General features: G+C 39.2%; 1 protein-coding gene across 1 annotated transcript in view; it reads left to right on the top strand.

Annotated features, from left to right (window-relative positions):
• The window catches only part of Kcnu1 (potassium calcium-activated channel subfamily U member 1), a 154,091-nt gene that overhangs the window by 51,385 nt on the left and 89,338 nt on the right, over nucleotides 1–13,368 (top strand). The window contains exons 14-20 of the mRNA XM_074053317.1: nucleotides 321–390; nucleotides 755–907; nucleotides 4,332–4,444; nucleotides 4,803–4,874; nucleotides 8,943–9,032; nucleotides 9,168–9,265; nucleotides 9,926–9,929. Of these exons, the coding sequence (XP_073909418.1) occupies nucleotides 321–390; nucleotides 755–907; nucleotides 4,332–4,444; nucleotides 4,803–4,874; nucleotides 8,943–9,032; nucleotides 9,168–9,265; nucleotides 9,926–9,929 (600 nt within the window). The remainder of the gene's footprint in view (nucleotides 1–320; nucleotides 391–754; nucleotides 908–4,331; nucleotides 4,445–4,802; nucleotides 4,875–8,942; nucleotides 9,033–9,167; nucleotides 9,266–9,925; nucleotides 9,930–13,368) is intronic.

Raw genomic sequence — 13,368 nt, 5'->3', positions numbered from 1 at the left:
TTTGTAATTATTATTTTTGGGTTTGAAGGCTAAGACATGTGAACCTGCTTATTTCCTTCTTGTGAACTGGTTCCAGAAGATTACAGTCTCTTTTAATCCCAAGAGCTGACCTTTCTGTAGATGTGGTTTCTTAGTAACCACAATGGTGTTCTTACAAGTATGCCATTAAATAGAACATTTTTAGAAAACAACATGACAGTGAATTTTATAGTGTGTAAAGTTTTATCACACTTACCCACACATCAATTTAAGTCTGAATTGAATTATATTACAAAACCAATGTGGCATATCACTAATGAGCGTGTTTGTGGCTTGTATAGGGTGCTGTCTATCAAGAACTATTACCCGAAGGCCAGAATCATCATACAGATTCTGCATTCCCATAACAAGGTACTATAAATTCCAGCCCCCTCAAGGGCCAGAGCTATGGAGCTACATGGAGCTTATTACTATCTAACGTGTTTACGAATTAGAAAAGGTTTGCAATGACAGGTGAAAGTTAGTCTCATTAAGATTGTTTATCACTTAAGGATGAAAACTGGGGTCATTTTGACCTGATTCTATAACTCCAACTATATTTATTTTTAAAATTGGGAGCAGTTGAGCCTTAACCACTTTCAAGTTCTGAATTTGTTCTTTTCAAGAGAAAATGATTTCAAGTAAATTAAATTAAAGATATCTATCCAAAATAGCTTTTATTTTTTTTGCGATCTGGGCATTCTTAGTTCCTGACCTACTTCATGCCATGAAACAGGCTTTGCTGCCAAAGATTCCCACCTGGAACTGGAGCTCCGGAGACAACATCATCTGCTTTGCTGAGCTGAAGCTTGGACTTATCGCACAGGGTTGCTTGGTACCAGGCTTGTGCACCTTTCTTACATCTCTATTTATTAAGCAAAACCAAAAGGTAACTTCTAAGTTGAGATTGACTTTTGGTTCTTCCCCATGTCCCATATATTAGGATCAGAAATAGAAAAAAAAAATTTGAGGAAAGCAAGAAGTCCCCAAGAAATGGGATTTGACTTCAACTTGAGCTGGTAAGGGATAAAGAGATCTAGATTGAAGTCACAGGTACTTCACTAGCTTTAAGAAGTCACTTGTCTTATTCTTACAGTATTTATCTGCAAAATCGAAATTACAGCTCTGCTTCCTACTTAAATTCCAGGAGATTATAATTATAAATTTATTTACAAATTTGGAAGCACTTTGAGTTATAGAAAATAAAAGATAAAGGTTGTCTTATTAATGGAGAAGTTATATTTACACATATATCAAATACAAAATAACTAGCATAATAATTTTATTAATCAAGTAGAAATGATAGGAATAATAATTAAAATCTCATTTCCAGATTATTTTAAGTAAAGTCTATGCAGAAATAAAAATAACAATGACCGTTTATTTAGTGCTTACAATGCATTGCATTTCTCCTCAATATTTTATTGGAGAAGCCCAGCAGTGGGCTGGGAATCTAACTGGATTGGACAGTTACTGACAGCATCTCAAGAATTATGTGGTCCACATTGTTACCACTATGTTCTATGCTCCTGCTCTTGGGTATCTACCCCTGAGTTCCCACATCAGGTCCTTCAATGCCTTTGTCTGAGACATTGTAAGAGACTAAAAGGGACCATTGGGCTGAATTTCCACAACATAAAGTGTGATCTTCAAGTATCATTCCTGTGAAAGACTCCAGGAGAAGTGCTCTAATCCTTGGCCAGGCCTGGTATTCTTTGTCCAAAAACCCTCCAGAGAGTGACCTTCCTCTCCCCTCAATTCTGAGTCCACATTTGCCAATTCATATACTCAATTGTCTCTTGGCCTCTTTGGACTTTATTTCCTCTGTTTCAAACACATTTTTGCATCTTTTCCTGTTCTTTACCTGGGGCTGTTAAGGAAGAGGAAAAGAGGTGAAAGATGTTCTGACCATCAAAATGCTAACTGGAATCAGTGGGAATCTTCTGAATTTCCCTCTGTGAATGTAAAGAAAGATAGCATACAGATAAGAAGAAACATCTATCAAGAGGGTAGGATGGAGCCTTGACACTGATAAAATAAACATGGTGTGACCAGTGGTCACTCAAAATGGCCGAGGTGACAGCTGTAAGGAAATCATCTTTGCCTGTGTAGTGTGCAGAGAGACCGACAGCATTTCAGTATCTATTTTGGTTATTGTAATCTTGATATACATGACTGGAGAAAATAAATGGAATGAAAACCTAATGACAATTTTGTCTGCTTTATGGAATATAAAAAGCAGAGATGTAAGGCCAATCCTACCCATGCTTTTCTTTCTTCTTTTTTAATCTGGAGGATGGTCACTTGCCAATATTCATCACAAGATGACTTTGAGAACACAGGAGATATTCATGGTTTCTCTATTTTTAAAATGAAGAGTCTGAAATGTACTTTCAGAAATCCTGACCTGTTTTGAGTGCTGTGCTGTCCTCTGGTGCTCTGCCATTGCTTCAGTTTCACAGCCAGGACTCCAGAGTTGTTCCTCCCATTTTTCTCAAATTAGGCACTCACTTTTCCTGAATCTTAGTTTCTCCATCCATAAAATGAGGGTTGGTAATCTCACGACTTTATTTTTCCAAGTATTGTGTTAGTATTTGTAAGCTTCTGAGTACTCAAATTAGAAGGCCTTGAATCAATGTCACATGTTTTAATTGTATTAATTATATCATGAGAAGTGGTAGTCTAAAAAGCATTACCAGTTGGCATCTGGTTTTATATAGACTTAAATTTAGATTAGATCTAATCCATCTGGATTTTTTGAGCTCCCAGATTCTTCTGCCCCAAATCCATTTGTCCTTCTGTTTTCCTTTTTTTGATCTTTTAAAAACTCAGGATATCTTCTCTATCTCTGTGGTTACTTACCATTTTTTACCCTCTTTCAGAAAGTGAAACCTTTAAATTAGAAGAATTAAGCCATTATCTTTAGTAATTGGGGCTTAAATGGTAGTATGAGCTTCCCAGTGAGGAGCCCTCCCCAGGAGAGGTACCTCAACTGAGAGACCTGGGCACAGCAAGAGGGTGGGCAGGGGGCAGGGCAGAGCACTGAATTACCTGAAATTGATGCTACTCTTAGCAGGTTAATTCCCAGACCAGGGAATGACCACCTGAGGAGAATTTTTTAATCCACCATAACTCTCCCAGGGAGAGTACTTCAGAGAATCTAAAAATTTCAGACTTTCACCTGCAATTCTGGGCTTTAGGAATCTGTCATGTTCTTAGGGCAGCATGGTGGTGGTTCTTATGGCATGGGCAGGAGGACACACAGGTTACAAAGGCGCTACCCTCCAGCCTCCCCATGCTGCATCCACATCTCCATTTCTCTAGAGACTCACTGATGTCCCTGGTTTTTGCAATATCAATACCCCTGATCAGGGTGGTTCTTTCAATTCATTTGAACCGGTAAAACGATCTGATTCTGTGTAGAAACCACAGATTTTTTTTCTTTGTACTATGTGATTTATCAGTAGAAAACTTAGATGTTTGAGTGACAACTTAGATTCCATGTTGTACCTCTACTCTTAACTCAAAAAGCAAAACAAAACAAAACAAAAAATAACCTGCTGGGCTGAAGTTAGGAGTGCACAAAGAAAAAGAGGTCTACTTTCTTCCTTCCTTCCTACTTTCCTTCCTTCCTTCCTTTCTTCCTTCCTTCCTTCCTTGCTTCTTTCCTTCCTTCCTTCCTTCCTTTCTTCCTTCCTTCTTCCCTCCTTCCCTCCCTTTTGGTAATTCTGGGGTTTTAACTCAGGGCCTTGAACTTACTAGATAGATGCTCTACCACTTGAGCTGTGCCTCCAGATATTTTTTCCTTTAGCAATTTCTTTGGAGAGGGGCTCACATTTTTGCCTAGGGCTGGCCTTTGGCGGTGATCTCCCACCTGTTTCTCCCTCATAGCTTGGATTACAGGTATGCACCACCTCACCTGACTTGTTTGCTGAGATAATGAAGGTCTTACTAACTTTTTGCCTGGCCTGGCCTTGAAGGTCCTTGATCTTCCTAATCTCCATCTCTGGAGCAGCTTGGATTATGGGCATGCAGCCCCTCACCCAACCCAAGAAGTCTAATTTCTAACAAGGAGACTTGGATACACTCTGGGAAGAAACTAAGTCACAAGGAATATGCTCGAGATCTTTAATGAAATAGTTGGGTTTTAGGTCTTCCGTTAACATTTCTCCACCAAAATAAATCTCCTTTCTCTGACCTAGTGCAGTGGATCTGCTTTGCTGCTTAGAGTAGGATGCAACCAATGCAATTTGTGTCATAACGCCCTGTGCCCTGTGCCCTTGTGTTCCATGCTGCCTGATTGTCTATTCCAGGTTACTCCTAAACAGCCCTGGCAAAAGTCTTTTTTGAATGGCCTGAAGAACAAAATTGTGACTCAGCGTCTTTCAGATGACTTTGCTGGAATGAGTTTTCCTGAGGTTTCCCGGTAGGTTAAGTGAAATAAGTCATTCCCTTCATTCTTCATGTAACAGCACTCTCAACGCTTCATGGGAGGCTCACTGGAGGCCAGACTCCATTACACACCCTGGCGATGTAAGAATGAGCCACTCAGAGCTCCAGAACCTAACAGTTTATAAAGACACGTGGGACAATTTCACCTCTGACCCACCCTGGCTAAGAGCTACTTCATTTGGGTCACTTGCTAGTGGCAATAGATATTTGGGGGCGCCTTCCTCTGTGGAGATGCTGGTTTTCTCCCAGCATGGAGCACAAGGGATGGGTGATATTCTTGTGAGTTCACCCCTGCCTGTCTTTCTCCTCACAACTCTTGTCTTCCTTTCCAGGTTCTGCTTTGTGAAGATGAACCTAATGCTGATAGCCATCGAGTACAAACCCCTCCTGCAGAGTGGTTTCTGGTACCTATAAACCTTATCTCTTCAGTTCTTTTGAGGGGAATCTTTAAGATTAGGACTTTTCTAATGATGCAGCCATAACCAAGCTTTGGGCCCCTAGGCACCCAAATTCCCATTCTCGCGTGCCTTCAGCACTCTCTCTGACAAATGGAGTTCTAACAGTCTCCCATGTGGGTGAAGTTCATGTTAATCCCAGGGCCCTGCCTCAGTTCTGTCTTACAAATTGGGAAGAGAAGAAATAGCCACCTTGTCAGGGCTATTCCTTTAATGCCCTTGCTAGATCTTGGAAGTCTTGACTATGAAACAATGGAATAGAATTATTTCTGATAAATATACTCCCAAAATCTTACAAAATGGAAACTGGCCTACATAACAAAGTCTGCTGTTGATAGTGAAAAGCAAACATTTCCCAAGCATCCCGAGTGGATATGCTAAGAAGTAAGAGAAGTCATCATGCAATAAGAAAATGAAATCCAGGAAAACCAGAATGCATACAAACATAAGTGAGAGAATAGGATAGGGTGAGTCAACTATAATGACACAGAGATAAAAAAAAGATGCTGAAAAATGAGAAAATGTAGTGACTACATGCAAAAAGGATTAAGAAATGCTATTGAGCTGGCTCCTGTGAGTTTTTAGCAGAGAACTGACTCAAGCTAATTTGGAACCAACAGACTAAATTCTGATCCTGATTCTGATTTGTCAGTGCTGTGGCTTCATGAGGTGTTTTCTTCTTCATGTGCAGAACAAGGAAGTCAAGTTAATTCATCTCTGAGACCCCTACCACCTCCAAAACAGGAGTTAACAGGAATTCTAGAATTCTAGGGAAGCATTCACATTTTTGAAGTTTCACTCTATTTTATATAAATGGATGAGAAGGAAAGATTTCATATGAAAAGTTGGAGAAAAGAAAGATCTATCTGAATGAGAGGTTGTAGAGATGTTGGAGAGAATGAATCAGTGGGGTACCAGAGAAAGCATGTCCTTAAAAAGAGAGTAAGTCTTAGTGATGTCTGGCTGGATAAATTCTTTTTGACAATCCTGCCAAGGTCAAGAAAATCTCATTATCTAAGCTGGGCATGATGGTGCATGCCTGCAATCCCAGCACTCTGGAGACTGAGGCAGGAGATTTGAGAGTTTGAGGTCATCCTGCACTCCCAGAGAAAACTGAAAAGACAATTTCATGATAATCAATTTATGTTTGTAAACACCAGCTCAAATGGGCTCCTTATGGGAAGCAGGTCAGAGTGAAAAGGGTCATCTTACAGTCATAAACTGGGCAGTTTGACTTTCAGACTGACCTAAAACTTGACTGAATTTTAGTAATACCATTGACCTTCAAGAACCTGGAATATGCATCAAAATTATTTGTAAACTTCTGAAGACACAGATACTCCATCATCCTAGTTCTGACTCTGCAAACCAAAGCCTTTGAGGCTGGGGCTGAGAACATTTCTTAAGCCTGTATGACATAATCAATGTACTCACTGGCGTCTAGAAACTACTAGGCCACAAGTCATTTAGATTCCTTCCAAAGTTAAAGTCCTAGATTTCTGTGCCATTTATTGAGGTGACTGTTAGGGCAACACAGACTAGAAACGTGAGATTTACCAAATAGCTCATTTCTACAGACTCCAGAGGTCCCTGTGCTGTCACTACACTAGCTTCTTGCTGAAAGGTCAGGTGAACCAAAGAAATCAAATCCTGATTTCAGAAATGTATCAGTAGTAACAATCTTTCACATGACTGCCTTTTAAAATTTGTGTTTTATTTTTAAATTAGGATACATTAAGAATACATTGTAACAATTCCCTGCACGTGTTCAAGACCACCTTAAACATGACCACTCCGTCCTTCCCCCCTTTTTCAAACTGTTTGCGGGGGGGTTTCATTTGGTGGGTACATTAACTCTTGAATCCTCACAATAAAGCTGTGAGATGGGCCCACTGACTAGCCTCATTTTATAGAAGAGGACGCTGAGGCCCACGAAGGCTAAATAATTTTCCAGAGTGCACACAACTCACGGGTGACAAGGCCAGAATCTGAAAGCAGACAGTCTGGCTGTGAGGGCTGCTTCTGGCCACTGTGCTGTGCCAAATCCACTGCAGCATTAGACATCCCAATGTCTGGGTCTTGAGCCTGAGTATTCAGATGCTGAGAGAAAACCCATCTTTTATCAGCCTTCATTTCCTCTTCTAATTGGTGCACTTGACTAGATCCTGAGACTCGCAGAATCTTGCGCAGTCCTAAGGAGTCTGTTAGGGAATCATTTGTCACCTTCTCGTTACCTGGCCCTCATCATAATGTCATGAGTTCGTTCCAGTGGCAGACATACTTTCATAGATGAAGTGGGGATCAAGCACTAATTCCTGTTTCAGAAAATCCTCAAAAGAAGTTCACCTCTTCTCTCAAATGCAATCAGAGGTTATGATGTCACTTTTCAACCTTCTGCACAGATCAAGTGCAGATGGATTACTGTGAGTTTCCTCCTAGCCAGATATTAGCCTGAGTTCTGAGAAACCCCTGCTAAGAAAAAGAGGATATACAAGACATGGCGGGCATATGCTTGCTGGTTAATGGACATCAAGCAGTGATGCTGAGGGACTGCAGATCTATATTCTTTCCCTTTCAAAGTCAAAATCAATCATACTCTCATTAGTATGAGTGAGCAAATCCTCAGAAAATGTCATCCACTGTCTCCAGTGATAAGCTGCTGAGCTCAGCTCCTCAACCTCACCTACTGAAAGGCTTTTGTTATGACAGCTCTTTTGCGTTTGTGAAGATTCTCTCAGACTCAAGGTAGTATCCTAACTACTGAACCAGCCAGAACCAAGAGACCCTCATTCCAATGTGGGTACAAGAGAGGCAGTTTTTAAAGGCGGAGAGGAATGTTTTCATCATGCACAAAGGAAGTGAAGGAAGTTATAGAGTCAAAGAACTCACCATGCTGGAGGTATGAGTTAAAGAAACAAAAGACAGGACATCCTGACAAATGGGGAGAAACATAAGTACTTCAAAAACCATAATGCAGAGTTGCCTCAAGATGTGTCATGGGTAGAAATTTATAACACAGGATTTTTCAACAGAAACCATAAAGAAATAGAAATCAAAATGTTCAAATCAGGAAAAATAGTAATGTTTCATATGGCTCCTGCTCTCAAAGATCCTTGCCATCAAAATAGACAAAAACAAAGTCTAAAGGAATGCACAACTGTAAAAACAACAACAAAATACATTGTATGGGTAAAGAAAGAAAAGTAACAGCAGGACTGAGTATGCCCAGTCCTCTAATCCAGCTATTCAGGAGGTGGAAATTGGGATAAGGATCGTGATTAGAGACTAGCACAGACAAAAAGTTAGTGAGACCCCATCTCAACTGACAAGCCAGATATGGTATGTATCTGTAATACCAGCTATGCGGGAGGCATAGTAGAAGGATCATGGTCTGGGTTGGTCCCAGGCAAAAACACAAGATCCTATCTGAAAAATTACTGAAGCAAAAAAGGGCTGTGGTCATGGCTCATGTGATAGAGCTCTTACCAAGCAAATGTGAGGCCCTGGGGTCAAAACCCCAATCCTGCCTCTGAATTAACTACCGAAAAAAGAAATGGTTGAATCTAACATAAACCAGATGTAATATCATTTTAATGATGAGTGCCCTAAGAATGGACACACAGGCATGACTGCCAGACAGGCAACCATATGGCCATGCTTTCTATGCATTTCATAGCTTACACCAACCAGACATCATATGTCTGAGTCAGTTGCCCCATCTTAGATCAGACCCAGTCCAGAGAGGAACGACCCTCAGCTTGGCTGTGGATGCAGCTCAGCACTCAAGTTGCTACCTGGCTTCCCTCAGCATACTCAGCCACTTAATAAAGGAACCCTTAAATAAAGGAGTAAGTGTAGTCAAATTCGTATTTTCCACTGTGTTTGGCAGTACAAGGAAATTGAATCCTATTAACTTAGCAACTTAGAGAACCCGATGGTGATGACACAATGAAACACCAAATGTGGCCAGAGAAATCAGAGGCAAAAATTAACTGTCTTTTTCTTTTCCATTTCCAGTGGTCTGATTCTAAATCCACCTGTGCAAGTTAAGCTGCGTAAGAACACATTAGGATTCTTTATTGCTGAGTCTCTGAAAGAAGTCAGCAGGTAATTTCTTTATTATTTCATCGGGGGGAGGCACTAAAGCAAAGATAGCTTAATGGGAGGCAGGCTAAGTCAGCACCATGCCTCTTTAGCGTTAAGTCTCACACAAGTCACTCTTGATTTGCCTTCATTGTCCAGAGCCTTCTTTTACTGTTCCAACTGTCACAGAGATGTCTCCTCTCCTGAACTAATTACAAAATGTGGCTGCAGAAGCAGGAGCCGGCAGCACCTCTCAGGTAATTGGACTTTACATCGAGCCTAGGAAAGAGAAGAGGGTTCCAGTACTTGAACTTGGCTGAAATGAGGCATATGTTTTCCCACTGGGGATCTAAGACCTGAAAATTGGTCTTTTACAGCTGAAAGAGACCTTTCAGTTATCCAATTCAACTCCCTTATACGCCAAGAGAATGTATTCCAAAAGAGATGGAGCAATGCTGTCCAGAGTCACATACCCAGAGACAACCACCGCCAAACTGTCCTGCATATGCTGACTTTCAGCTTGTTGCTTTCGATGATTGCAGGGCACTTTTCCCAACTTCAGTCTGAAAATTCAGCCTGTATTTGACTGCTTGGTTGACCACAAGGATGCCACCTTCTGGCCATCCTTAACGGATGATGGGCAGTTTCAAGTTCATTCATTCTGGCACAGTGACAGGGAACAGAAATTTCTCCAACTGAACTCCATGGCTTACCAACAGCCCTTCCCACTTAAATGCAGGGAAAGAAAAATTAATCCCAAATATTTATCATCACACATCCATTCTGCTTTGAAAGTTACTCTCTTCCACATGCATTCATGTCCTTTGAGTAAACCCCCAGTGTTTCCAAATTTAAACTTAATCAATTCAAAATGTGAGTTCTTGTTTCTAAGACTCTTATTATCTCCTTGTCTGCAGAACGGTAAGTGAGTGCAGAAGTCACCATCATGGTTGTTCTCCCTGAGCTCCTTAAGGAATGAATTTCTCATTACCTTAGGCCTGTGATTGTCACCTTTTGTGACCTCCAGGTCCGACAACCAATGACTCTGCTCCTTCTGGCTGGGGGTCATCTGAGATTTGTCACTGAAATCCATCTCCATACCACAGCCTCTGAGATATGAGGTCTGCATACCTCTCCTTTTCAGAACCCCTAGTCTGTGCATTCCAGTTGTTACAATGGTCCCTCTGCTGCTTGGGATATTTCAGCCTTCCCATGTGTGAATGTCTGACAAGATGTGGGAACCTGGGTGGGCATCTTCCTAAGCTTTCCTCTTGATCAAACACATGTGCCGCAATGTCTCTGCCTCTAGTTACCTAGTGTTCTTCCTGCACACACCTCTAAGCACAGTCCCCGAGAGCCCAAAGGCAGGGCAGACCTCTCTGTCATCCTCCCCTCTTGCTTTGTCACCTCTCACCAGCTTGAAGCACTACGTGTGAGTGCACAGTTTGGAGACTGGGTCCTTTCTCGGGGATATAATTAAAATGCTATGAAATAAATACCATATTCACTCAAAGTATACAATCCAGTGGGTTTTAGCTTATGAACAGAATTGTGCAATCCTCACAACAGTCCATTTTAGAACATTTTTTGCCTCAAAAAGAAACTGTACCCAAGAGCAGTCACCCAGACCCTTGGAAACCACCACTCTACTTTCTGTCTGTATGGATTTGCCTGCTCTATTCATTGCATAAAAAGGGGAATTACACAGCATGGAGCCTTTTGTGTCTGGCTGCTTTTACTCAACAGTGATGGCATGTATCAATACCTCATTTCTTTTTATGGCTGAATAATATTCTATTGTATAGACATACTTCATTTGTTTAGCCATTGGCTTGTTAATGAATATTTGGACTATTTCCACATTTTAGATAATGTGTACAATGCTAATGTGAACTTTGCTATACAAATATCTGTTCAAGTTCCTGTTTTTAGATTTTTCTGTATACATACTCAGAAGTGGGATTGCTAAGTCAGATGTTAGTTCTATATTTTAATTTTTTGAGGAACCATCATACTGTTTTCCATAGTAGGTACACCATTTTACATTCTTACTAGCAATGCACAAAGGGTTCAATTTCTTCACATTGTCATCAACACTCTTTAATTTCCATGCTTTTGTCTTGTTTTTCAATAGTAATAATCTTAATGGATGTAAAGTTATATCTCTTTATGGTTTTGACTTGAATTTCTCTAATGAGTGATGATATTTTTATGAAGATCTTATTGGCCATTTATATATCTTCTTTGAAGAAGTATCTATTGCAACCTATTTTAATTGGGTTAATATCTTCTATTTTTGAATTGTATGAGGTCTTTATATATTCTAAATACATGTCCCTTGTCATGTATTTATACCAAATATTTTCTCCCATCTGTAGTTTGCGTTTTCATTTTCTTTATATACTTTGAAGCACAAACAATTTTAATTTTATTAAAGTGCAATGATGTGTTTTCTTTACTTTTATCACTTGTGCTTTTGTACAATTTATCTATGAAGGTTTTGACCAACCTAATATCATAAAAATTTGCTTGGAGAATTTTATTTTTTTTGTCTCTTACATGTAGATTTATGTTCCATTTTGAGCTGATTTTTGTGTATGATGTAAGGAAAAGATTCAACATCTTTTTTTCAGTGTGAACATCCAGTTGTCCCAGAACAATCTGTTCAAGAGACCATTCCTTCCCCATGGAACCACAGCATTCTTGTCAAAAGATTAATTGACTATAATTGTGTAGTATATTTCTGGAGCCATAATTCTCTTCCATCAGTTTTTATATCTAGCCTTTTACCAGCACCATACTGTCTTGGTTATTATAGTTTTTACTAAGTTTTTAAATTTAAAATCTTTTTCAAGATTACTTTGATTATTCTGTATTTCTGCACTTACATATGAATTTTAAGATCAGCATGTGGATTTCTGAAAGGAAGTCAGCTGGGATTTTGACTGTAATTGTGTTGACTCTGTAAGTCAATTTTGAAGACGTTAATATCACTCCTACAGAATCTATAAACATGTGACACCTTTACATCTGCTTAGGTTTTTAATTTTTCTCCACAATATGTTGTACTTTTCAGATTACAAGTTTTATACTGCTCTTTTTAAACCAATTACTGTTTTATTTTTATTATTATAAATGAAATTGTTTTCTTAGTTTTATTTTCAGATAGTGTTAGTGTATAGAAATACAATTGATTTTTGTATTCTGCAACCTTGCTGAAATATTTATTAGTTCTAATACTTTTGAAAAGTGCCTTCTATTTAATTTCTTGCTTAATTGCCCCAGGGGAACATCCAGTCCAAGGTTGAACTGAGGTGGTAAGACCATCCATCCTTACTTTATTCTCACCTTAAGGGGAAAGCATTCAATCTTTCACCACTAGGTATGGTGTTAACAGTGCGATTTTCATAGATGCCTTTTACCTGGCTGAGAAAGCTCTCTATTCCTAAATTTTTGATGTGTTTCTTCACTCTCTCATGAAAGGTTTTGAGTTTTGTTTGTTTTCTTTTTTTCCTCCATTTTCCTTTTCTTTATTAAGATAACCATGTGGTTTTGGTCTTTTATTCCATTGGTGTGGTGTATTTCATTAATTGATTTTCAGATGCTAACCCAAACTTGTGTTCCTTAGGTGAATTCCACTTGGTCAAGTGGGAAATCATTTTTGTGCTTCACTGGGTTTGGTTTGCTAGCATTCTGCTGAGATATCCTGCGTCTGTGTTCAATAGAGATGCTGCTTTCAGTTTCCTTTTCTTGTGATGTCTTTGTCTGCTTTTGCCATCTGGGTAAAACTTGTCCCATAGAGAAAATTGGGAAGTATCCATCACTTTTTTTTTTTTTTTGCAAGAGCTTGTAAAGGATTAACATGCATTCTTCTTTAAGCTTCTACTAGATGCTTGCATCTGCTTGTATCTTGCTAGTTAGGCAGTCTAGGACTAACTTTACTTTTTTATTGTTAATTTGATTTCTTTATTTGCATTAAGTTACTCAGAATTTTAAATTCTTCTTGAAAGTTTTGGTAGTTTATCTAAGAATTTGTTAGTTTATGCTATCAAATCTGTCAACAAAATATTTTGTATGCAAATATTTCTTGACATTTCTTTTTATTTTTGTCATCAGTAATCCCTCTTTTATCGCAGATTTTAGTAATCTGATTTAAGTAATAATGCTCCGTCTTTTTTGTGGCCAGGCTTGCTAAAATGTTATTTACCTTTACTGATCTTTTCAAAGAAACAACTGTTGATTAATTAATTTTTCTCTATTGTTCTTTTTGTTTTTCAGTACTGCAGACTGAATTTAGGGCCTCAAGAACCATTCTACCACTTATGCCATGCCCCCAGTACTTTTAATTTTAACTTGGTTT

The sequence above is a fragment of the Castor canadensis genome, chromosome 14, assembly GCF_047511655.1.
Source record: "Castor canadensis chromosome 14, mCasCan1.hap1v2, whole genome shotgun sequence".
Lineage (NCBI taxonomy): Eukaryota > Metazoa > Chordata > Mammalia > Rodentia > Castoridae > Castor > Castor canadensis.
The sequence above is the reverse complement of the archived record's forward strand: the minus strand, read 5'-3'. Positions and strand labels throughout refer to the sequence as shown.